This window comes from Delphinus delphis, chromosome X (assembly GCF_949987515.2).
Source record: "Delphinus delphis chromosome X, mDelDel1.2, whole genome shotgun sequence".
In the NCBI taxonomy this organism is placed as follows: Eukaryota; Metazoa; Chordata; class Mammalia; order Artiodactyla; family Delphinidae; genus Delphinus; species Delphinus delphis.
In genome coordinates this window covers 55,596,003-55,622,578 of record NC_082704.1, presented here as the reverse complement: position 1 = coordinate 55,622,578, position 26,576 = coordinate 55,596,003, and the positions used below count along the sequence as shown (strand labels likewise).

General features: G+C 35.8%; 1 protein-coding gene across 2 annotated transcripts in view; it reads right to left on the bottom strand.

Annotated features, from left to right (window-relative positions):
* POF1B (POF1B actin binding protein) overlaps positions 1 to 26,576 on the bottom strand; it is a 104,078-nt gene that overhangs the window by 15,634 nt on the left and 61,868 nt on the right. For both annotated transcript variants that reach the window (XM_060002692.1, XM_060002693.1), the window contains 8 exons: positions 23,955 to 23,982; positions 22,702 to 22,776; positions 16,887 to 16,979; positions 15,944 to 16,057; positions 14,765 to 14,917; positions 14,297 to 14,416; positions 12,517 to 12,645; positions 11,619 to 11,701 (listed from right to left, as the gene is read on the bottom strand). In XM_060002692.1, the coding sequence (XP_059858675.1) occupies positions 11,619 to 11,701; positions 12,517 to 12,645; positions 14,297 to 14,416; positions 14,765 to 14,917; positions 15,944 to 16,057; positions 16,887 to 16,979; positions 22,702 to 22,776; positions 23,955 to 23,982 (795 nt within the window). The remainder of the gene's footprint in view (positions 1 to 11,618; positions 11,702 to 12,516; positions 12,646 to 14,296; positions 14,417 to 14,764; positions 14,918 to 15,943; positions 16,058 to 16,886; positions 16,980 to 22,701; positions 22,777 to 23,954; positions 23,983 to 26,576) is intronic.

The following is a 26,576-nucleotide window of genomic DNA, read 5'->3' as shown; positions in this document are numbered from 1 at the left end:
TAATCTCAATAGATACAGAAAAAGCTTTTGACGAATTTCAACACCCATTTATGATAAAAAATCTCCAGAAAGTAGGCATAGAGGGAACTTACCTCACCATAATAAAGGTGATATATGGCAAACCCACAGGAAACATCATTCTCAATAGTGAAAAACAAACCATTTCCACTAAGATCAGGAAGAAGACAGGGTTCCCCACTCTCACCACTGTTATTCAACATAGTTTTGGGAGTTTCAGCCACAGCAATCACAGAAGAAAAAAGAAATGAAAAAAATCCATACCAGAAAAGAAGAAGTAAAGCTGTCACTGTTTGCAGATGACATGATATATACATAAAATATCCTAAAGATTCTACCATTAAACTAGTAAAGCTAATCAGTGAATTTGGAAAAGTTGCAGGATACAAAATACACAGAAGTCTCTTGCATTCCTATACACTAACAATAAAAGATCAGAAAGAGAAATTAAGGAAACAATCCCATTTACCATCACATCAAAAACAATAAAATAGCTAGGAATAAACATACCAAAGGAGGCAAAAGACCTGTACTCAGGAAACTACAAGATGTCGATGAAAGAAAACAAAGATGACACAAACAGCTGGAGATATACCATAGTCTTAGATTGGAAGAATCAATATTGAGAAAATGACTATACTACCCAAAGTAATCTACAGATTCAATGCAATCCTTAACAAATTACCAATGGCATTTTTCAAGGAAGTAGAACAAAAAATTTTACAATTTGTATGGAAACAGAAAAGATCATGAATAGTCACAGGAATCCTGAGACAGAAAAACAGAGCTAGAGGAATCAGGCTTCCTGATTTCAGACTATACTACAAAGCTACAGTCATCAAGACAGTATGGTACCAGCACAAAATAGAAATATAGATCAATGGAACAGGATAGAAAGCCCAGAGATAAACCCACACACCTATGGTCATGTAATCTATGACTAATGAGGCAAGAATATACAATGTAGAAAAAACAGTCTCTTCAAAAAGTGGTGCTGGGAAAACTGGAGAGCTACATGTAAAAGAATGAAGTTAGAACACTCCCTAACACCATACTCAAAAATAAACTCAAAATGGATTAAAGACCTAAATGTAAGGCCAAAAACTATAAAACTCTTAGAATAAAACATAGGTAGAATACTCTTTGATATGAAGCACAGCAAACTGTTTTTCAGTCCACCTCCTAGCATAGTGAAAGTGAAAACAAAAATAAACAAATGGGATCTAATTAAACTTAAAAACTTTTGCACAATGAAGGAAGCCATAAACAAAACAAAAAGAGAATCCACAGAGTGGGAGAAAATATTTCCAACTGAAGCAACCCACAAGGGGTTAATCTCCAAACTATACAAATAGTTCATGAAGCTCAATATCAAAAAAACAAAAAAACCCAATCGAAAAATGGGCTGAAAATCTAAATAGACATTTCTCCAAAGAAGACATACAGGTGGGCAAAAAGCACATGAAAAGATACTTAGCATTGCTAATTATTAGAAAAATGCAAATCAAAACTACAACGAGGGAGGCTTCCAGGAAGATGGCGAAAGAATAAAATGTGGAGATCACCTTCCTCCCCACAGATACACCAGAAATACATCTACACATGGAACAACTCCCACAGAACACCTACTGAATGTTGGCAAAAGGCCTCCGACCTCCCCAAACACAAGAAACCCCCACGTACCTGGATAGGGCAAAAGAAAAAAGAATAAACAGAGACAAAAGGATAGGGACGGGACCTGCACCAGTGTGAGGGAGCTGTGAAGGAGGAAACGTTTACACACACTAGGAAGCCCCTTCGTGGGCGGAGACTATGGGTGGTGGAGGGGGAAAGTTTTGGAGCCGCGGAGGAGAGCACAGCCACAGGGATGCAGAGGGCAAAGTGGGGATATTCCCGCACAAAGGATTGGTGCCGACTGGCACTCAGCAGCCCGAGAGGCTTGTCTGCCCACCCGCCCCAGTGGGCACGACTGGGAGCTGAGGCTCGAGCTTCGGTCGGAGCTCCGGGAGAGGACTGGTGTTGGCGCCGTGAACACAGCCTGCAGGGGGTTAGTTCACCACAGCTAGCCAGGAGGGAGTCTGGGGAAAAGTCTGGACCTGCCGAAGAGGCAAGAGACTTTTTCTTCCCTCTTTGTTTCCTGGTGCGTGAGGAGAGGGGATTAAGAGCGCTGCTTAAAGGAGCTCCAGAGACAGGCGTGAGCCACGGCTAAAAACGCGGACCCCAGAGACGGGCATAAGATGCTAAAGCTGTTGCTGCCACCACCAAGAAGCCTGTGTGTGAGCCCAGGTCACTATCCACACCCCCTTTCCAGGGAGCCTGTGCAGCCCGCCACTGCCAGGATCCCAGGATCCAGGGACAACTTCCCTGGGAGAATGCACAGTGCGCCTCAGGCTGGTGCAATGTCACACCGGCGGCAGTGCAGGCTCGCCCGGCATTCCGTGCCCCTCCCTAACCCGCCCCCGCCGGCCTGAGTGAGGCAGAGTCCCTGAAGCAGGGCTCCTTTAACCCCATCCTGTCTGAGCAAAGAACAGACGCCCTCTGGCGACCTACATGCAGAGGTGGGGCCAAATCCAAAGTTGAGCCCCGGGTGTTGTGAGAGCAAAGAACAGAAAAGGAAATCTCTCCCAGCAGCCTCAGAAGCAGCGGATTAAAGCTCCACAATCAACTTGATGTACCCTGCATCTGTGGAATACATGAATAGACAACGAATCATCCCAAATTGAGGAGGTGGACGTTGAGAGCAAGATTTATGATATTTTCCCCTTTTCCTCTTTTTGTGAATGTGTATGTGTATGCTTCTGTGTGAGATTTTGTCTGTATAGCTTTGCTTACACCATTTGTCCTACGGTTCTATCCATCCATTTATTATTTTTCTTAATAATTATTTTAATAACTTTATTTTACCTTACTTTATTCTATTTTACTTTGTCTTCTTTCTTTCTTTTTTCCCTTCCTTCCCTCCTCCCTCCCTCCCTCCCTCCCTCCCTCCCTCCCTCCCTCCCTCCTTTCTTTCTTTCTTTCTTTCTTTCTTTCTTTCTTTCTTTCTTTCTTTCTTTCTTTCTTTCTTTCTTTCTTTCTTTCTTTCTTTCTTTCTTTCTTTCTTTCTTTCTTTCTTTCTTTCATTCTTCTTCTACTAATTATTTCTTTCTACTTTTTCTCCCTTTTATTCTGAGAAGTGTGGATGTAAGGCTCTTGTTGCTGCAGCCAAGAGTCACTGCTGTGCCTCTGAGGTGCGCAAGCCAACTTCAGGACACTGGTCCACAAGAGACCTCCCAGCTCCACATAATATCAAACAGCGAAAATCTCCCAGAGATATCCATCTCAACACCAGCAGCCAGCTTCACTCAACAACCAGCAAGCTACAGTGCTGGACACCCTATGCCAAACAACTAGCAAGACAGGAATACAACCCTAACTGTTAGCAGAGAGGCTGCCTAAAATCATAATAAGTCCACAGACACCCCAAAACACACCACCACACGTGGATCTTCCCACCAGAAAGACAAGATAGAGCCTCATTCACCAGAACACAGGCACTAGTCCCCTCCACCACGAAGCCTACACAACCAACAGAACCAACTTTAGACACTGGGGGAAGACACTAAAAACAATGGGAACTACGAACCTGCAGCCTGCAAAAAGGAGACCCCAAACACAGTAAGAAAAGCAAAATGAGAAGACAGAAAAACACACAGCAGTTGAAGGAAAAAGATAAAAACCCACCAGACCTAACAAATGAAGAGTAAATAGGCAATCTACCTGAAAAAGAATTCAGAATAATGATAGTAAAGATGATCCAAAATATTGGAAATACAATAGACAAAAGGCAAGAAACATTTAACAAGGACCTAGAAGAACTAAAGATGAAACAAGCAATGATGAACAACACAATAAATGAAATTAAAAATACTTTAGATGGGATCAATAGCAGAATAACTGAGGCAGAAGAACGGGAAAGTGATGTGGAAGATAAAATAATGGCAATAACTACTGCAGAGCAGAATAAAGATAAAAGAATGAAAAGAACTGAGGACGGTCTCAGAGACCTCTGGGGCAACATTAAACACACCAACACTCGAATTATAGGGGTTCCAGATTAAGAGAAAAGGAAAGGGACTGAGAAAATATTTGAAGAGATTATAGTTGAAAACTTCCCTAAAATGGGAAAGGAAATAGTTAATCAAGTCCAGGAAGCACAGAGAGTGCTATACAGGATAAATCCAAGGAGAAATATGCCAAGACACATATTAATCAAACTGTCAAAAATTAAATACAAAGAAAACATATTAAAAGCAGCAAGGGAAAAACAACAAATAACACACAAGGGAATCCCCGTAAGGTTAACCGCTGACCTTTCAGCAGAAACTCTGCAAGCCAAAAGGGACTGGCAGGATATATTTAAAGTGATGAAGGAGAAAAACCTGCAACCAAGACTGCTCTACCCAGCAAGGATCTCATTCAGATTTGGTGGAGAAATTACAACCTTTACAGACAAGCAAAAGCTGAAAGAGTTCAGCACCACCAAACCAGCTTTACAACAAATACTAAAGGAACTTATCTAGGCAAGAAACAGAAGAGAAGGAAAAGACCTACAATAACAAACACAAAACAATTAAGAAAATGGGAATAGGAACATCCGTATCCATAATTACCTTAAATGTAAATTGACTAAATGCTCCCATCACAGAAACAGATTGGCTGAATTGATACAAGCACAAGACCCATATTTATGCTGTCTACAAGACACCCACTTCAGACCTAGACACACATACAGACTGAAAGTAAGGGGGTGGAAAAAGTTATTCCAAGCAAATGGAAACAAAAAGAAAGCTGGAGTAGCAGTTCTCATATCAGACAAAATAGACTTTAAAATAAAGACTATTAGAAGAGACAAAGTAGGACACTACATAATGATCAAGGGATCGATCCAAGAAGAAGATATAACAATTGTAAATATTTATGCACCCAAAATAGGAGTACCTCAATACATAAGGAAAATACTAACAGCAATAAAAGGGGAAATCGACAGTAACACATTCATAGTAGGGGACATAAACACCCCACTTACACCAATGGACAGATCATCCAAAATGAAAATAAATAAGGAAACACAAGCTTTATATGATACATTAAACAAGATGGACTTAATTGATATTTATAGGACATTCCATCCAAAACAACAGAATACACATTTTTCTCAAGTACTCATGGAACATTCTAAAGGATAGATCGTATCTTGTGTCACAAATCAAGCCTTGGTAAATTTAAGAAAATTGAAGTTGTATCAAGTATCTTTTCTGATCACATGCTATGAGACTAGATATCAATTACAGGAAAAGATCTCTAAAAAATACAAACACATGGAGGCTAAACAATACACTACTTACTAACGAAGTGATCACTGAAGAAATAAAAGAGGAAATGAAAAAATACCTAGAAACAAATGATAATGGAGACACGATGACCCAAAACCTATGGGATGCAGCAAAAGCAGTTCTACAAGGGAAGTATTTAGCAATACAATCCTACCTTAAGAAACAGGAAACATCTCGAATAAACAACCTAACCTTGCACCTAAAGCAATTAGAGAAAGAAGAACAAAAAAATCCCGAAGTTAGCAAAAGGAAAGAAAGCATAAAGATCAAATCAGAAATAAATGATAAAGGAATGAAGGAAACGATAGCAAAGATCAATAAAACTAAAAGCTGGTTCTTTGAGAAGATAAACAAAAGTGATAAACCATTAGTCAGACTCATCAGGAAAAAAGGGAGAAGACTCAAATCAATAGAATTAGAAATGAAAAAGGAGAAGTAACAACTGACACTGCAGAAATAAAAGAGATCATGAGAGATTACTACAAGCAACTCTATGCCAATAAAATGGACAACCTGGAAGAAATGGACAAATTCTTAGAAATGCACAGCCTGCCAAGACTGAATCAGGAAGAAATAGAAAATATGAACAGACCAATCACAAGCACTGAAATTGAAACTGTGATTAAAAATCTTCCAACAAACAAAAGCCCAGGACAAGATGCCTTCACAGGCGAATTCTATCAAACATTTAGAGAAGAGCTAACACCTATCCTTCTCAAACTCTTCCAAAATACAGCAGAGGGAGGAACACTCCCAAACTCATTCTATGAAGCCACCATCACCTTGATACCAAAACCAGACAAGGTTGTAACAAACAAAGAAAACTACAGGCCAATATCACTGATGAATATAGATGCAAAAGTCCTCAACAAAATACTAGCAAACAGAATCCAACAGCACATTAAAAGGATCATACAACATGATCAAGTGGGGTTTATTCCAGGAATGCAAGGATTCTTCAATATACGCAAATCAATCACTGCGATACACCATATTAACAAATTGAAGGAAAAAAACCATATGATCATCTCAATAGATGCAGAGAAAGCTTTCGACAAAATTCAACACCTACTTATGATAAAAACTCTGCAGAAAGTAGGCATAGAGGCAACTTTCTTCAACACAATAAAGGCCATATATGACAAACCCACAGCCAACATCGTCCTCAATGGTGAAAAACTAAAACCATTTCCACTAAGATCAGGAACAAGACAAGGTTGCCCATTCTCACCACTCTTATTCAATATAGTTTTGGAAGTTTTAGCCACAGCAATCAGAGAAGAAAAGGAAATAAAAGGAATCCAAATCAGAAAAGAAGTAAATCTGTCACTGTTTGCAGATGACATAATACTATACATAGAGAATCCTAAAGGTGCTACCAGGAAACTACTACAACTAATCAATGAAATTGGTAAAGTAGAAGGATACAAAATTAATGCCCAGAAATCTCTGGCATTCCTATACACCAATGATGAAAAATCTGAAAGTGAAATCAAGAAAACACTCTCATTTACCATTGCAACAAAAAGAATAAAATATCTAGGAATAAATCTACCTAAGGAGACAGAAGACCTGTATGCCGAAAATTATAAGACACTGATGAAAGAAATTAAATATGAAACAAATAGATGGAGAGATATACCATGTTCTTGCATTGGAAGAATCAACATTGTGAAAATGACTCTACTACCCAAAGCAATCTACACATTCAATGCAATCCCTATCAAAACACCATTGGCATTTTTCACAGGACTAGAACAAAAAATTTCACAATTTGTATGGAAACACAAAAGACCCCGAATAGCAAAAGCAATCTTGAGAATGAAAAACGGTACTGGAGGAATCAGGCTCCCTGCCTTCAGATTATAGTACAAAGGTACAGTCATCAAGAAAGTATGGTACTGGCACAAAAACAGAAATATAGATCAACAGAGCAGGATAGAAAGCCCAGAGATAAACCCACACACATATGGTCACCTTATCTTTGATAAAGAAGGCAGGAATGTACAGTGGAGAAAGGACACCCTCTTCAATAAGTGGTGCTGGGAAAACTGGACAGGTACATGTAAAAGTATGAGATTTGATCACTCCCTAACACCATACACAAAAATAAGCTCAAAATGGATTAAAGACCTAAATGTAAGGCAAGAAACTATCAAACACTTAGAGGAAAACATAGGCAGGACACTCTATGACATAAATCACAGCAATATCCTTTATGACCCACTTCCTAGAGAAATGGAAATAAAAAGAAAAATAAACAAATGGGATCTAATGAAACTTCAAAGCTTTTGCACAGCAAAGGAAACCATAAACAAGACAAAAAGACAACCCTCAGAATGGGAGAAAATATTTGCAAATGAAGCAACTGACAAAGGATTAATCTCCAAAATTTGTAAGGAGCACATGCAGCTCAATAACAAAAAAAACAAATAACCCAATCCAAAAATGGGCAGAGGTCCTAAATAGACATTTCTCCAAAGAAGATATACAGACTGCCAACAAACACATGAAAGAATGCTCAACATCATTATTCATTAGAGAAATGAAAATCAAAAGTACAATGAGATATCATCTCACAGCAGTCAGAATGGCCATCATCAAAAAATCTAGAAACAATAAATGCTGGAGAGGGTGTGGAGAAAAGGGAACACTCTTGCACTGCTGGTGGGAATGTGAATTGGTACAGCCACTATGGAGAACAGTATGGAGGTTCCTTAAAAAAGTGCAAGTAGAACTACCATATGACCCAGCAATCCCACTACTGGGCATATACCCTGAGAAAACCATAATTCAAAAAGAGTCATGTACCAAAATGTTCATTGCAGCTCTATATACAATAGCCCGGAGACAGAAACAACCTAAGTGTCCATCATTGGATGAATGGATAAAGAAGATGTGGCCCATATATACAATGGAATATTACTCAGCCATAAAAAGACACAAAATTGAGCTATTTGTAATGAGGTGGATAGACCTAGAGTCTGTAATATAGAGTGAAGTTAGTCAGAAAGAGAAAGGCAAATACTGTATGCTAACACATATATATGGAATTTAAGAAAAAAATGTCATGAAGAACCTAGGGGTAAGACAGGAATAAAGGCACGGACCTACTAGAGAATGAACTTGAGGATATGGGGAGGGGGAAGGGTAAGCTGTGAGAAAGCGAGAGAGAGGCGTGGACATATATACACTACCAAACGTAAGGTAGATAGCTAGTGGGAAGCAGCCGCATAGCACATGGAGAGCAGCTCGGTGCTTTGTGACCGCCTGGAGGGGTGGGATAGGGAAGTTGGGAGGGAGGGAGTTGCAAGAGGGAAGAGATATGGGAACATATGTATATGTATAACTGATTCACTTTGTTATGAAGCAGAAACTAACGCATCATTGTAAAGCAATTATACTCCATTAAAGATGTAAAAACAAAACAAAACCAACAAAAAGACTACAATGAGGTTTCACCTCACACCAGTCAAAATGGCTATCATCAAAAAATTTACATACAATAAATGCTGGAGAGGGTATGGATAAAGGACAACCCTCCTACACTGTTGTTGGGAATGTCAATTGGTACAGCCACTATGGAGAGCAGTATGGAGGTTCCTTAAAAAACTAAAAATAGAACTACCATATTACCCAGCAACCCAACTCCTGGGCATATTTCTGGAGAAAACCATAATTCAAAAAATACATGCAGAACAGTGTTCACTGCATCACTAGTTACAGTAGCTGGGACATGGAAGCAACCTAAATGTTCATCAAAAGAGGAATGGATAAAGAAGATGCAGTACATATACACAGTGGACTCTTGCATAAAATAACAAAATAATGCCATTTGTGGCAACATGGATGGACCTAGAGATTGTCATAGTGAGTAAAGTAAGTCAGACACAGAAAGACAAATACCATATCATATCGCTTATGTGTGGAATCTATAAAAAAGTGTACAAATGAACTTACTTAGAAAACAGAAGTAGAGTCACAGATGTAGAAAACAATCGTTGTTACCAGGGGATAAGTGGGGGAGGGATACATTGGGAGGTTGAGATTGACATAAACACACTACTATATATAAAATAGATAACTAATAAGGACCTACTGTATAGCACAGGGAAATCTACTCAGTACTCTGTACTGGCCTGTATGGGAAAAGAATCTAAACAAAGAGTGGATATATGTATATGTATAACTGATTCACTTTGCTGTACACCTGAATGTTAACACAACATTGTAAATCGACTATACTCCAATAAAATTTTTGGAAAAAGAAATTAAAGAGGATCTAAATTGAAAAGGATCCCATGCTTATTGACCAGGAGACAGTTTTGTTTACATGGCAATAATACCTGAAGTGTCCTACATATTCAATGAATTTTCTGTAAAAATTCCAGTGGGATCTTTTTTTAACAGAAATTAACAAGCTTAACCTAAATCCCATATGGAAAAGCAAAAGACCACAAACAGCTAAAGCTTTCTTGAAAAGAAAAGTTTAGAGACTCACACTCCTGCTTTCACAACTTCAATAAAATGCTATAATAATCAAGACAGTATGGTACTAGCATAAAGACAGATAAATAGATTAATGGAGTGAAACTGAAAGTCTACATATTTGCCCTTACATTTATGGTAGTTTGATTGACAAGGATGCCAAGTCAATTTAATGGGGGAAAGGATAGCATATTCCATAAATGAGTCTGGGACAACTGGATATCCCCATGCACAAGAATGAACTTGGATACCTAATTTACAATATATAAAAAATTAACTCAAATGAATCCTAAATCTAAATGTAATAGATAAAAATATAAAACTCTTTAGAAGACAATGTGGGTGTAAATATTAATGACCTTGTACTAGTCAATGGTTTCTTACATATGATACCAAAAGCACAAGTGAGTAAAGAAAAAAATAGATGTATTGGACTTTCTCAAAATTAAAAACTTGTGCTACAAATGATACAATCAAGATAGTGAAAAGACAATCCATGGAATGGAAGAAAATGTTTGCAAATCATATCTCTGATAAGGGACTTGTATCCAGAATATATAAATATCTCTTGCAATTCAACAATAAAATAGCAAATAATACAATTTAAAAATGAAGAAAGACTTTAGTCATTTCTTCAAGAAGATATACAAATGCTCAGTAAGCACATGAAAAAATACTATGCAACACTAATTATTGGAGAACTACAAATCAAGAGTGCAATGAGATACCACTTCCCACCCCTTAGAATGGCTACAATCCAACAGATGGACAATAACAAATGTTTGGGAGGATGGAGAGAAATTGGAATCCTCTTACATCACTGGTGGGAATGTAAAATGGTGCAGCTGTTTTGGAAAAGTCTAGCAGTTCTTCAAAAAGTTAAACAGTTACCATGTGCTCAGCAATTCTACTCTTCTTTATATACTCAAAGAAATGAACACATATGTCCACACAGATTTGTACCCAGATATTTACAGTAGCATTTTTCAAAATTGAAAACAGCCCCTAAATGTCCATCAGTTGCTGAATGGATAAATAAAAGGTTGTACATCCATAAAATGGACTATTATTTAGTAACAAAAATCAATGAAGTACTGACACATGCTAAAACATGGATGAATCTTGAAAACATGCAAAGTGAAAGAATTCAGCCACCAAAGACCACATTTTGATTATCCCATTTATGTGAAATGTCAAAAACAGACTTTTGCTGAAACTATTCATAAAGAGTCACTTTCTATTTGGTTTTGCTAAATTGTTGAGATGTAAGCTATGGTCGTACTGCTAACATGAGGAGAGACCCTGCCTAAGAATGACGTCTATCCAGGAAAGAGCAGAGCCAAAAGATATACAGATTTCTGAAGACATATTTTGATCACACAAATCCATCTGGACACCAAGCAATCCCAATTACGTGAATTAACTAATTCCCAGTTTAAGTTGGGTTTCTGGCATGTGCAACTGAAAGAGCCCTGACTAATATGGTTGGTTAAACAACTAATTATTTGCTTTTCACTTTCATTGTATTTACTGTATTGTAAATACAGTAAAAGTGTGCTCTTGAATTTTATTGACCATAATAGCTATTTTTTTTGTGAACATTCATTCTTCAGTAGAATTATTGGCCAGCAGAAAACACCAAACTCTGTCTAGGGGCATATATATCAGTTAAACATGTTATAACTTGGATTATAACATAACCAAAGTCATATCCAAATTTCATTAAAAATACATTACTTTCTAGTGGTAATAGTTGTCCTTCCACCGCTGGAGGGTTGGTTATGAGATGAATATATTTCTTGTCTCAACTTCGAGAGTTCCTTACAAATAAAAGACAATATAATCATTTGAAAACCATAGAAACATGAGGTAAGAGGTATGTTTGATAATTTAACAACGTTACTAAAGAATAATTACTTTTTTCCCTTCCTTTTTAGCCTTGAGGTAAGAATGTTCCAATCCCACTTGTTGAATTCCATATAGTCTTGCTTCATGGTACCTAATCAGTTACATTATAAGTCTCTGCAGGAATCCACTAACTGGTTCTATACTTAAGGGATAACATGAGATAGAATGGGCATGATTCTCAAGATGAAGATGTGAAAATTTTTGTTCCAAAAAGATTTAAATGTGTATCTATAGCAGAAAAATATGAAATTTCAATATGGAAGTAGATATTGTTTCATAACAGAAAATCTATCACTGAATGTTACTACAAATACCATTTGTTCAATAACAGCAATACAACATTAGCCACGATTTGGGTAGTTTCTTCCTTCAGTACCTATTTTATGACAGATCTTGGGCTACATGCTACAGACATAGAAAGGAATATAACACAGTCCCTTGCTGAAGCAGCTCACAGCCTTATTGGGAGTTTGACTGCCAATGAGGTAGAAAATCAATGTCTTAAAATTATTAAAGGCACAATAGCACATATTTTTTGCTTCAATTCTAGCTTTCATTTGAATTATTTCTCCTGAAATATGAGTCTTCTACTTCTCATAGGCACTCACATTCTACTTCATGAATAAAGTAAGTCTTGGAAACATGTCTTTTTATAGTTTGTGGGAAGTATTTATCCTACAGGGCTGAGTTGTATGGTTTGTCTCCACCTTGACCCCTTCTCTGTTACCTCCGATTGATGCTTTATAAGGGAATCCTTCTCTTCCAGCAAGCTTGTCAGTTCATGAATCTTGAATTGGAAGTCACTGCAACTTCCTTCTCTTCTTGAAACATCTTTTTGGTACTGATTTAATTGAGTCTAAGGATTTAAAAAGAACTAAGAATTATTATAATTCTCATTAACAAAATGGGTAACTGAGTTCCAGAGAGGTTAAGTGACATAAAGTCATACAGCTAGTTATGAAATGAAGAGCAAAATACCAATAGTTATAAACATTTAAAGAGCTTTATGAATGTAATATGTGAACTGAAATGCCAATTAGGAATTTCTCACTTTTTTAAGATTTATTGTTTATTTTTGGCTGTGTCGGATCTTAGTTGCAGTACATGGGATCTTCATTGAGGCTTCTACCTAATTGTGGCATGTGGGGTTTCTCTTCTCTAGTTGTGGCGCGCAGGTTCCAGAGCACATGGGCTCTGTAGTTTGTGGCAACGTGGGCTCTCTAGTTGAGGTGCACGAGCTGAGTAGTTGTAGCATGTGGGCTCTAGCTGCCCCATGGTATGTGGGATCTTAGTTCCCTGACCAGGAATCGAACCCGAGTCCCCTGCATTGTAAGGTGGATTCTTTGTCACTGGACCACCAGGGAAGTCCAATAAATTTCTCATTTTTAAAAGGTGACTTTACTATTTAGGCTTAAGCATTACTTAAGTAAAAGTCCTAGGCAACAGGAATTAAAATAAAGCTAAGAAAACAGGTACTTTATATTCCTTCAAATACTAATTAAGGAAAACTTAATAACAAATATTATATCATAATTTGCAGTTCACAACATATTCCTCCTGCATGACTCATCTCAGTCCTCACAGCAGCCCTCCGAGATAAGTATTATTATAATCTTTATTTACAAAACAGGTAAATGAGATCCAGAGACACGAAGGCACAACAGCTACTAAGCAACATAGCTGCAACTCTATGACAAGTCTTCTGACTGCAAATCCTGTCCATTTCCCTTTTTACTGCATTATGTGTGCACAGATGGCTGTTTAGGTTAAAGTGTTATTAGTAACGTTCAGATGGAAAATAAACCAGTGGAGGACATCTGCAAGAAACATCAGCAGACTTTTGAACAAATTCTATTTTGTTTCATTTTGATTTTTGGTAAAGACTGTACATTATATTTGGAGAGAAAAAACTGTGGTCAGTTTTTCTATTAAAATATTTGAGTTTATATAACTACAATTAGGAATCAGTAAATTAAGGGTTAGTCAATTTGACCTAGAATGACAAAATAAGGCAATGTATATTTATTCTCACAAATATCACCTTAATTTTGATGCCAATTACAGGTATATAATTCAACAGTTCTTATCCATGTGCTTGACAAAACTCTTGCTAGCTATCATCCTTCAAAATCAAGTGAGGATATTTATGAAGTCAAATGCGGCTTCACTGGATAATCTTGAAAGTTGCTTGGCTGCATAGAGCAAGCTTTAGGCAAGATCATAAAGTGTTCCCCTGTCACCATAAATAAATAAATAGAAATTAAAAATCAACAACCCTGCACTTAAGGTCTTCTTTTGCTTTCCTAGAAAAGATGAAGCTAAATTACAAGACAATTTAACAATATTCCCTACATAGTGATATGTATTTAAAGAAATGGTTCTATGGCATACTCCTAAAACTCTACCTTTGGTTGATTTTTCTTTGTAGCATTAAACTTGAGACTATCATTATCTTATTAGAAAGTTTGTGCTGAACTGTGTATTTATGCAGTGTAGGATCTACATACCCTTAGTTTGCAGATCTCTCTATCTTTCTCCATTCTTAAGCTTTTTACCATCTCCATGTAATGGTTGCCAATCTCAGCCATTTTAGCCTGCAGCATCGGGCCTGTGCAAGTCTCTGAGAGCTACACAAGACAAAATAAATTTCTGTAGTTAGACTGTTATGAAGGAAACACATATTATATTACAAGACATTAATAGATGAAAACCACTTGATTAAACAAGACATTGAAATAATAAGAGTGATTTTTAGGAACTGCATTATACAGCTCAGATGGCAGTGAGTTAAGACCTAACTGCATGTGAGATCATCAGAAAGCAGTCTACATATTTTCTCGAGATGAATTGGATATATGTATATATATATATAATATATATATATATATATATATATATATATATATATAGCCAATGCTAGGATTACAACCATATAACTAAGACAATAACACACATTTAAAACAAAATTTGAATACCTGCACTCTAAGATTTTTATTCTCTTGCTCTAAATTACGCTTACAGTATTCCAGTTCTTTTAGTTTATATTCTATGTCTGATAGTGTATGCCGAAGAGAAAGATTGTTTTCTTCCAATGCTTGGCATTTTGAGGTTGAGTCTTGAAGTCCTTGCTGTAAAGACACAGTAAATAAGACAAATGGATTCTACTTTTTGGGAGAGAGTGCTTTTAGTTGATTAATTCAATGAAACAAAGCAAATATTGATATTTTTCCATGCCCAGTTTTCTTATATATTTAACCTTAAAAGGTAAGTTAAGGGCTTCCCTGGTGGCGCAGTGGTTGAGAGTCCACCTGCCGATGCAGGGGACTCGGGTTCATGTCCCAGTCCGGGAAGATCCCACATGCCGTGGAGCGGTTAGACCCGTGAGACATGGCCACTGAGCCTGCGCGTCTGGAGCCTGTGCTCCGCAACGGGAGAGGCCACAACAGTGAGAGGCCCGTGTACCGCAAAAAAAAAAAAAAAAAAAAGGTAAGTTAAATCAGCTATGAAAGACATCATTACCCTCACTTGCCTATCTTGAGTGAGAAGGAATCAAGATCAGATGAATTTTCAGTGTACCAATCTAGCAACCTGACTCTTGCTGCTTTTTGACAATACCGTAACCTGCCTTTTAGTAGGCACCAAAATGACCATATGCCTGATTATGTGACAAATGAAAACTCAGCCAAATTTGGGACTGTCATGGGAATGAATTTTAAGAATGGACTGGCCTCAGAGACTCATTACGATTTCCTAAGAATCCTCTCTGCTCAGGTATCTGGAGAAATCTTCTGGAGTTCATTCATTCAGTTATTCATTGCACAAACATGTGTTAAGATCTACAAAAACTTTTTTATTGACACATTAGTAGATTAAATGAACGAGTGAACTTAGATTTTCAATATTTATACAATTTTTGTCACCCAACAAAACAGATAATTGTGGATAGTATATACTTTATATCTAAAATACTTGGGGTTATCTATTTTTCTGAGAGGGCTTCAGTATTTGGAAATACCTAAAGCCACTCAATTCCCATATGAACAAATTGTTCCATCATATTTAATTTTCTGGATTATATCTCATAACTCCAATGTGCTAGTAATTGTGCATATGAAAAACTATCAAATTTATTATCAAAGAAAATGTCAACTTACCTGCTGCTGGCGATTATTTGCTCTCACTGATGCTAAGAGTTCTTCATACTCTTTTATTTGAGTTTCTTTGAATGCCAAGTCTTTCTCAAGTCTTATCTTGTCATTTTCCAGTGACTAGAAGCAAAATTATTTATGACTCAGAATTACAGAATCCTGTCAACAGTTATGTAATACAAAGACCTGTTTACATTGGAAGGTTTAAATAAGCACTTGTTTCATTTGTAATTGTTTAATAAAACGGAATTCTTAAAAGTTAATCAAACTATGGGATACAAAGGATTGAAAATTTAAAAACCTGCATCAATGGACATTTTGATGAATTGACTAATTGTAAGTACAATGAAGCAGAACCTTTTGAATTATTTTAATGTTTTTCTTCAATCTACAAAGACCCTTGTTAATCCCAGCAGGTGGTGAATTTTCAAATTAAGGTCTAAATGTGTTCATCAGAACCCAGAAACAAGAAAGTCCACTCCAAAGTCCCCAAGGAGTTATTCATTGTATGGAAAGTATTCTGAATGTATCTAGCTGATGTCATGAAGAGCACCAATTAAAATAGAAAATGTTAAGTTCTTAGAGAAAGAAGTTTTCAAGTATTCAAATAAATTCAAAGTATGCTTTATTATTACAGAAAAGGGGAAATTATGAATCAGAGTCAGATTATTGTAATTTTACAAACTACTCCCTGGTTTTAAGCATTAAATTACCTTAGCGGTAAACTAAGTAGTAAGTGTTCACCCAACTTTCATTTTCACATTGGATAATTCTTTACTCCTCTCTCCCAACCCCAATTAACTATTTCAGGAAAATAACTATATCTGGGTGAGCACAATGTTGTTGTGTTGTATTAAATTTTAAAAAGGTATACTGAATGCTTTGATTTCTATGTTATGAAGCTAGGATCTAGAAAAGATTTGGAAAGAAAAATCAAAATAAATGTTACTGTCAAGTCATTCTGAAGATTTCCAAGCTCCTCCCGTATGTTGCTGAATGTGGACAGCACTAGCCGGAGTGATTTATCAGACATACCCCTCATCTGGAGGAAGAAAATTATTGATGGTTTATTTTTACTAGCATTTAAAAATAGGCAGTATAAGTAATAATAATCTTATTTTTTCTATTCCTACAAGCAAACTTATTAACAGTTTCATTTTTGATATGGCAATATTAGAATAGTGATGCAGGGCATTTGGTCAATAACATGCATTAGTAATCCAAGCAATATCCCTGAAGAGTACCTGAAGAGATCATAGCTATGTTATTAAAACAAGGGTCTCTTATTTTTTCCATGATAAAGTATCATCTTTCTCATGACAGAAATGTATCATCAAATTCTTAAATTTACTTTTCTTCTCTATTTAAAGATTAGAAAAGATGAGACAGTCAACCTTCAAGTAATAAATTGCATCTCCCTAAGTGTGTTGTCAAATGCATAGATTTTGCCTGAGTTGAGAAGAATCTAATACAAATTAAGTTTAACCTTGAAGTATAGAAATGTCTCAAAATTTAAAGAGGGAGAAAAACTCTTTAACTAGATTAAACTCATTTCTTCAAAGAAAAGTGGTTTTGAAAACAGGCAACTTCTGTTTCTGAAAAGATGGAGCAGAAATACTTTTCTCTATTTTTCCTGCTAAGTCTAACTAAAACCCCTGCACTTTATGTATAAAACAAACATAAAAAGACTCTGAAAGTTAAAAAAGAAGAATGAAGTCTGGTCGAGAACATTGGGAGCTAAGGAATAATACGGAAGTGATTTCCTGGGTTTTCTTTTTGCTTCATATATGAGTGGTATTGGGCAAACCAATAACAAAGAAACACCAGTGGATACAGACAACAAAAGTCCCTAGAAAAGCCTGCTCTTTCTACCCAAAGTACCATGAAAAGGGCAACCTAGCAAGGCAGATAGCATTTAGATAATAACCAGTCTACTCCAGCCAAACACCACAGAAAAAACCTGCAACTCTATTCTACGCCCACCCAAACCATCAAAAGCCAAGAAGGGAACGTAGACTCTCTCTCTCAACCTCCCTGCTTGGGTGATGTCAGAGAATTCTTAGTGAAGTGTCAAGACTTTCATCATTGCCCAACAGAAATGAGGCCACTCACATTGCAGTGTCAGTAGAGGCCAACAAGGGAACAGTAACACAACACACCTCCCCATCCAAACCAGGGTGTTTTCAGTGGAAGCCTAGTAGAGAGCCACACTTCCTACACCTGCCAAGGAAGAACAAAGAGCTACTCCCCCAACCTGTGTCAACAGAGGCAGAATGGGGAACCTGGACTTCCACCCCCACGTGGCAGTAACAAGTCATGCCCCTACTTCCCCTGTTGCTCAGTATCAGAGGAGGTCTGCTAAAACAGAAGATGTGAATAAGATCCAAAGTCAGAAAACAGTACCCAAAATGTCCAGGTTTCAATTTTAAAAAAGTCACTTATTCTAAGAACCAGGAAATCTCAACTTGGTAAGAAAAAAGGGTTAATACATGCCAACATCAAGATATCAGAAAAGTTAGAATTATCTGATAAGGATTTTAAGGCAGCCATTTTAAAAAGGTTTCAAAGTGACTAAATGTCCATCAACAGAGGAATGGATAAAGAAGATGTGGCACATATATACAAAGGAATATTACTCAGTCATAAAAAGGAACAAAATAGTGCCATTTGCAGAGACGTGGATGGATCTAGAAACAGTCATGCAGAGTGAAGTAAGTCAAAAAGAGAAAAACAAATATCACATAATATCACTTATATGTGGAATCTAGAAAAATGGTAGAGAAGAACTTATTTGCAAAGTAGAAATAGAGTCACAGATGTAGAGAACAAACTTATGGTTACCAAGAGGGGAAGGGAGGGGTGGGATGAACTGAGAGATTGGGACTGACATAAATACACTACTATGTGTAAAATAGATAACGAATGAGAGCCTACTGTGTAGCACAGGGAACTCTACTCAGTGCTCTGTGGTGACCTAAATGGGAAGGAAATCTAAAAAAGAAGGGATATATGTGTATGTAAGACTGATTCACTTTGCTGTACAGCAAGAAACTAACACAACATTGTAAAGCAAAGATACTCTAATAAAAATTAATTTAAAAAACACACCAAATTAAAAAAAGTTTCAACAAGAAATTGCAAAGATTTAAAACAAATAAAAAATAGAAAGTCTCAGCAACAAAACAGAAAATCTCAGAAAACAAACAGAAGCTATAAAGAGTAACTAAATGAAAATTTTAGAACTGAAAACTCAATAATTAAAAAGCAAAACAAAAACAAAAACCTCAGTGGATGGACTAAAAAGCAGAAAGGAAAGCATAGAGCAAAGAATCAGTGAACTTGAAGACAGAACAATAGAAAATACTGAGTTCTGAACATCAGAGAGAAAATAGGTTGGAAAAAAATTGAACAGAGCCTCAGTGTCCAGTGGGAGTATGACATATATCTAACATTCATGTCATCAGAATCCTAGAAGGAAAAAAGAAAGAGGGGGGAGCTGAAAAAGTATATGAAGAAATAATGGCTGTAAACTTCCCCAAATTAGCAAAAAAAATACACAGATTTAAGAAGTTGAGCAAACCCTAAACAGGATAGACCCAAAGAAATCCATGCCTGGACATATGAGGCAAACTTCTTAAAACTGAAGATAAATTTAAAATCTTAAAAGCAGCAAAAGAAACCTTAACTATTGGGAATAGCAATTCAAATGACAGCCGATTTCTCATGAAAAATCATAGAGGCCAGAAGGAAGTGGCATACATTTTTAAAGTGATGAATGAAAAGAATTGTCAACTACAAATTCTGTATGCAATGAAAACAACCTTTAGGAATGAAGGGAAAATCACATTTTCAGAGGAAAAGAAAAAGAATTTTTCACTAGCAGACCTACCCTTAAAAAAATGGCTGAAGGAAGTTCTCTGAAGAAAAAGAAAATGATAAAAGAAGAAATTTGGAATATCAAGAAGGAAGAAGTAACACAATAAGCAAAAATATAGGTAAATACAGTAGGCTTTCCTTCTCCTTTTGAATTTTCTAAATTATATTTGAAGATTGAAGCAAAATATATATATATATATAAAACACTGTGTGATGTGGCTCTCAATGCCTGTAGAGGAAATATTTTAAAAATTATAAATGTGGAGCTTAAAGAAAGATAAAAGAAGCAAAATTTTCTGCAGTTCGCTGAAACTGATAAAATGTTGACACCAATACACGGGGATAAGTTATGGGTATATAATGTAATACTTAGAGCAACCCCTAAAAAAGCTATACTACGTGATACACTCAGAAGCACTAGAGGTAAATCAAAATGGAATTCTAAAACATATTCAAGTAATCCACATGAAAGCAAGACAAAGAAAACAGAAACAAAAAACAGAACAAACAGAAAACACAATGGCAGATCTAGCCCTAACATATCAATAATTACAACTTGGTCTAAATACACCAGTTAAAAGACAGATTGACAGAATGATAAGAAAAAACATGACCTCACTATGTGTTTTCTATAAGAAATTCATTTCAAAGATAATGAAAATTAAAATATACATAATGAAATTTAAAAGTTGGGAAAAAAGATATACCATGCAAACATTAATCAAAAGAAAGGAGTGCTATTGATATTAGATAAAAATAACTTCAGAGCAAAGAAAATTACCAGGAACACAGAGGGACATTACATAATAAGAGTCAGTCCACCAAGAAGACATAGCAATCCTAAATGTTTATGCACCAGACAACAGAGCTACAAAATGTATCAAACAAAAACTGATAGAACTGAAAGGAGAAATAGACAAACCCATAGATATAACTGAAGACTTTTATACCCCTCTCTCGGCAACTGATAGTACTGCTTAGAAGAAAATGAGCAAGAATACATAATACAATAATTCAACAATACCATCAACCAAAGGATCTAATCAGCATTTATAGAATACTTCATCCAACAACAGATGCACATTCCTTTCATATACCCATGGAACATATACCAAAATAGATCATATCCTTGACTATCAAACTTAGCCATTTCAAAAAAATTAATCTCATATGGAGTATATTTTCTGCCCACAGTGGAATCAAACTAGAAATGAATAACAGAAAGACAATAGGAAAATCTCTAAACACTTAGAAAGTAAACAATACACTTCTAAATAATCCACCAGTCAAAGCAGAAGTCGAAAGGGAAATAAAAATATATAAAACTGAAAGAAAATGAAAATACATATCATAACTTGTGGGACACAACTAAAGCCATGCTGAGAGGATATTTATAGCACTAAATGCTTACATTAGAAAATAGAAAAGGTGTGAAATCAATAATCTAACTTTCTATATCAAGAAACTAGACAAAGAAGATCAAAATAAACCAAAAGCAAGCAAAGGAAGGAAATAATACAGATGAGAAAAAAAATCAATGGAAGTGTAAACAGGAAAACAATAGAGATCAATAAACTAAAATATAGTTCTTTGAAAAAAATCAATAAAATTGATAAACCTCCAACAAGACTGACAACAAAAAAAGAAAGAAGACACAAATCACTAGTGTCAGGAGTTAAATAGGGAAGAGTAATACAGACCCCACAGACATCAAAAGGATAATAAGGGAATATTGTGAATAGTTACGCACATATAAATTTGATAATTTAGTTGAAATTGACTACTTCCTTGAAAAACACAGATTACCACAACTCACCCAACACGAAACAGATCATTTGACTAGACCTGTAACTACTAAGGAATTGAATTTAGAATTTTTTTAAACTGCTGAAAAATATATATCCATGCCCAGATATTTTCACTGAAGGATTATACCAAATGTTTAACGAAGAGTTAACACTATGTCTATACATTTTCTTCCAGAAAACAGAAAAGGAAGAGACATTTACCAATTCATTTCATGATGCTAGATTATCCTGACACCAAAATCAAAGCAAATACAAGAAAACTACAGACTAATGTTTCTCAGGAACTTAGATGCAAACATTCTCAGAGTTTTTTGAGGAAATAGGCCTTGAATGCACTTTGGATGGACATCCTGCCACCAGAAATAATATCAAGGATGTATCCAAGATTCAGGTTCTGCAGAGCATATGTGTTCCCCATACCACTGTCTCTTTATAATACAGACTGTGTGCCACTAAAAATATTTCATTTAAGTTTCACAGATAAGATGTCAGGTCCAATATCTGGATGATCAACAAAGATTTGAGACCAAATATCAAACTTAGAAATTTGCCTCACTAGACAAAACTAGAGTATCTTTAGAATCCTTTCTTGCAAACACATGTACTCTTCATTTTAGCCTTATTTCTTTAGCACCTATCTTGATCTGTCTTGGTCTGTCTCTCCCTTCAGTGTAGGGGAATTTACTGCTGCAGTGGTCTCTAGCATTCCACAATTCAGGAAAATCAAGTCATTGGCTTTTCCATCTGCCAGGGGTAGGGTAGGGAGGTATAGAAAGTAGAATGGAGAAGAGGAGGGCAAATCCTATAAGTTAGAGTCAGGTTGTGCTACAGCAGTGAGGAGAGAATAAGGGCATTCCACAGCCCGGAATATTTCTATAATGATTTCCTGAATGCTAGTCATTCAATACTAGTGTTTGATAGTCTGACCAAACTATAATGCAACCCTTGTTTAATCAAAATGCAATCAACTCTTGTGAAATAGGAATTTTATTTGGGACTTTCTGTCCTTAATTAAAGGAAACATCCTGGGCTAGTGGTTTGTTAGTGTTGCCTTCACAGCCACTCTTGACCCCATCTCACCTGCAGAATATAGCGAATTTGCTGTTTTGTAAATTCTGACAATCCTTTAGGAATCAACGATTCAGTGTCTTCTGACTGTAAGAAAAGAGAGGCTTATCTTTCAACAGATACATTTTAGTGTTTTAATCAGAGGGTCAGCAGACTTTTGTAGAGAGGGACGTGTTTTTATGGATATCAGAAGATTACTTCACTTTCTGGGTAATAGTTGCCACAAACTTTACTTCTAGCATTATCAGTTCTTACTTTTTAAAAAAATCATTGTACTACATACACCATGGAAAGAACCCTGAATTACAGGAAGTTTAGGGGGAAGTTTGGGGCAATCAATCAGATGTCCCATTTCTATTTTTTAAAAAGAGCAACTTAAAAACAAAAGGGTAGTCACTTAAATCCCATTACCACTTTATTTCCGTGTATTTTTTAACAACTGGAAGTTTAGTTGGGTGGTAGATATGACACTTTAAAGGCTGATTTTTTAAATAATGAAAATTTGAGTAAATAAAATAAAATTAAAGGTTTACTGAGAATTTGCATAGAGCTGTGGTGACTTTTGAAAGATTATGATGTTGCCACAGCAACATTAAGAAGCTTCAACAAATTTTAAGTGAGAAGCTGAATTGAATTCAGTACTTCATAAAGACAATTTAGGGCTTACTGAATTATTGTAACAAATGCAGTACGTCAATACTTTGGAAATAAAGATGAAAATTAACATAAAAGAAGCCATTGTGATTGTTACTTTGAAATCAGTTCTTTCTCTATTTGATGACTTATTCCATTAAAAGTAACTATTACCAAAATGTATATACATAATATTTAGAATTGATACTTGAAAATATTTACTTCAAGTTGCTGGCTATTTGGCATGGGACATACAAGTTTTTGAAATACATTAAAACTAAAGTTGCTATTTAATTAGTTAACGTAGATTTCAGTTTTGTAAAACAGAGTATGTAGTCAATGAACTTTTAAATGTTCTCATAAGCAAAGACAAGCTAAATCATAAGGTGACAGCTGATAAAACATTTTTTGTGTGAATGATTATTACTTTTACAATTATCACCTTTAAAGCCATTACAAAGATATAAATGGTTATATCATTTTAAAGGCAAAAGGATCATTATTTCTTTCACTAACCTGTTTCCAGTCTAATAAAAATACCAAACTAAAAACCATATTATTAATGCAAGTATCTGCTTTGTTATCTGCTTTGTTATCAACTGTATTTGATTTTCAACTCTTTTTGCACTTACCTCATCTGTAGACTCAAAGTCCTGTTTGCTGCAAGAATGAAAAAAAGAAACAGACAACCTTAGGAAAATATATACATTGATCATATATAAATGTTAGTGTTCTAAATATTTTACCTTACTTTTTGATATATAACATATCAAGTGAAATTTATAATCCTAATGAAAAATTTAAAGCTAACTAAAATGGCACTTGACAAAAATAAAGTTAATTTTCCTGGAATTAGCTAATCTATTAAAAATGAACAACATCCAAATAACAAGCCAATATAATATGCAGAATTACTACCATTCATTAACACCGGTTTATTTGTGACTAGATGTAGAAGTCTTCAGTTTGGCAAAAAATACTATCTGAGTGAACAAATAACAATAAGTCATTTTCTATTTCCACCTTATTTTCCACCTTGTATTTTCCACCTTGTATTGCTCCCTTTTAATGCTGATTCCAGCTTCTCCCTACAGTGTCTTTAAGTTATTCATACCCTTTTAGTCAAAACCAAAACTTGTAAGACTTCGCAATCTACACTAATCATTCAATCTACACTACAGTATGTATAGCAATGACAAAGCTTAAAAGGATACTGGAATGTTTACATAGGGACATAGCCTTAAGCAACATCACCAAAATTCTAGTGGGAAAGTAGAATTTCCAGCATCAAAATGAAGGTTTGTCCATGAGGGTTGGAAGGCCCTTTGTGAAGCCATGTTAGGTAGGCAAATGCTGCAAGCGAATTGTTAGTGGTTATACCAGTCCGGCACTGGCTCCTTTGGGGAATGGTGAAAGCTGGGAAGGATACAGTTCTAGCGTTGCCAGTGGCAACAGATATGCCTTTATTTTTGCCTACTTGTTCCCCCTGCACTTCGTGGAAAAATTGGGTCCAAAATACATACGATGAACATACTTCTCAAACAAACAAACAAAAAACTGTACACATGTTCTGACAGCAAGACAAAGTATGTTAAAGTAAGACTATCTTAGGAAATCATAGATATATGACTGCCATATCGTCAGGTACAACAGAAACATATTTTAGAGATATAAGCTAGTACATTAGCTCCTACCTTTACCTTCTAAGTAAGTGCTTATGAGTAATATATTGCTTACAGAGGTAAGTGGGTCACTCACTGTGCGAAACCTCTCGCATGCATTTATAGAAATACACAAGCTAATGTGGAGAATGAGAACTGAAGATTTCATTTCCTGAGGCATGACTGCATATGTGCAATTGTCTGTATGTATGTATGTGGTATTTCCTGGGTTGCTCAAAATATAAATTTTGGGGAGGCCCTAGCGAAAAAAAATGAAGTATCTTCTACTTTTTTAGTGTGTTACTGAAGTAACTGCATGCATATATTGGAAGCTAAAAGAAGTTAAAATATGACTCACAATGCAGGTATAGTAGTCTTGCATTACTGTTAACTGGAATTATTATCACAATATTAATAGACCTTTTATGTTTAAAATCCCAATTCCAATGCCAACCTAGTACACATGTCCCTAGCCACTTACTTCTTTCTACAAATAAGAAAACAAAACAAAGAAACAAACAAGGAGCAATCAACAGCACTTAATACTGGAATTTACAAATGTAACCAAAATGGTTTCATAAGACAACCTTTCTTAATTCTGACCTTCCAGTCTACTTATTGCTGAATTGCAATTTAGAAAGAGAAGAAAAGTGGAGACAAAGGGGTGGGAGAGAGAGAGAGAGTGGAAACAAAGAGAGCAGAGGCGGGAGGTGGAAAGACCATTGTGGATTATATCTCCATTCAGTACAAGGTGATGGTGACTATAATTACAGTGGGCAGAAAAAAAAAAAGAGAGGCACTCACTATGTCATCTCACCTCCTAGAAAGGAAGGAATGTAATAAGGAAAAAAACAAAAGAAGAAATAAAAGGCGGGTGGAATGAAGAGAAAGAAACTGACAACCTTCTGACAAACAAAAACTCTTAAGCACCAAAATTTTATGAGACCCTCTCCACTCTGGAGTGTTTACTAATGTGGAGACCCCAGCTTTCTATTTTCTTTTTAGTATTTTTAGCTACTCTAGAAATTAAACTCAATGTTTTTCAGTGCTTAATTACACATTTAGGTCACCCATATACATTTATCAAAACCCTCAATGACAGGGAGTTATTTCAAAACCCCAGATTACATCTCTACCTGGTTGGTCATTATAAAACAATTTAACTTCCCTTGCTCAATTACTTTGTCTACTTCTAATTAGTATGAGACTAATACATTTGGAATATATTTAACTCTCATTCTATAAACCTTTATTGAGTAGCGACTTTGTCAAGGCCATGTGCTCTGAACTGGATTTCAGCAATCCAAACACAAATATTATCTTGTCCTGTACGTGACACAAACATAAGTGATCTAAGGCAAAATTTGAGCAATGTAAAATTGGTCTAAGTCCTCCAACGTTTTCAAATTTGATGATTCAAAAATTGATAATTTCTTTAATGTGTCTGCAATATGTTAAATAATTTAGAGACACATATCTAGTATGAAAGGTTAAGTGATTTGCCTAAGGTAAAAAGGTTCTCCCATAGGTTCTAGTCCCAGATTTGCCACTTTTGTGGCCTTAGGTCAGTGGTTCTCATACTTTAACATGTAT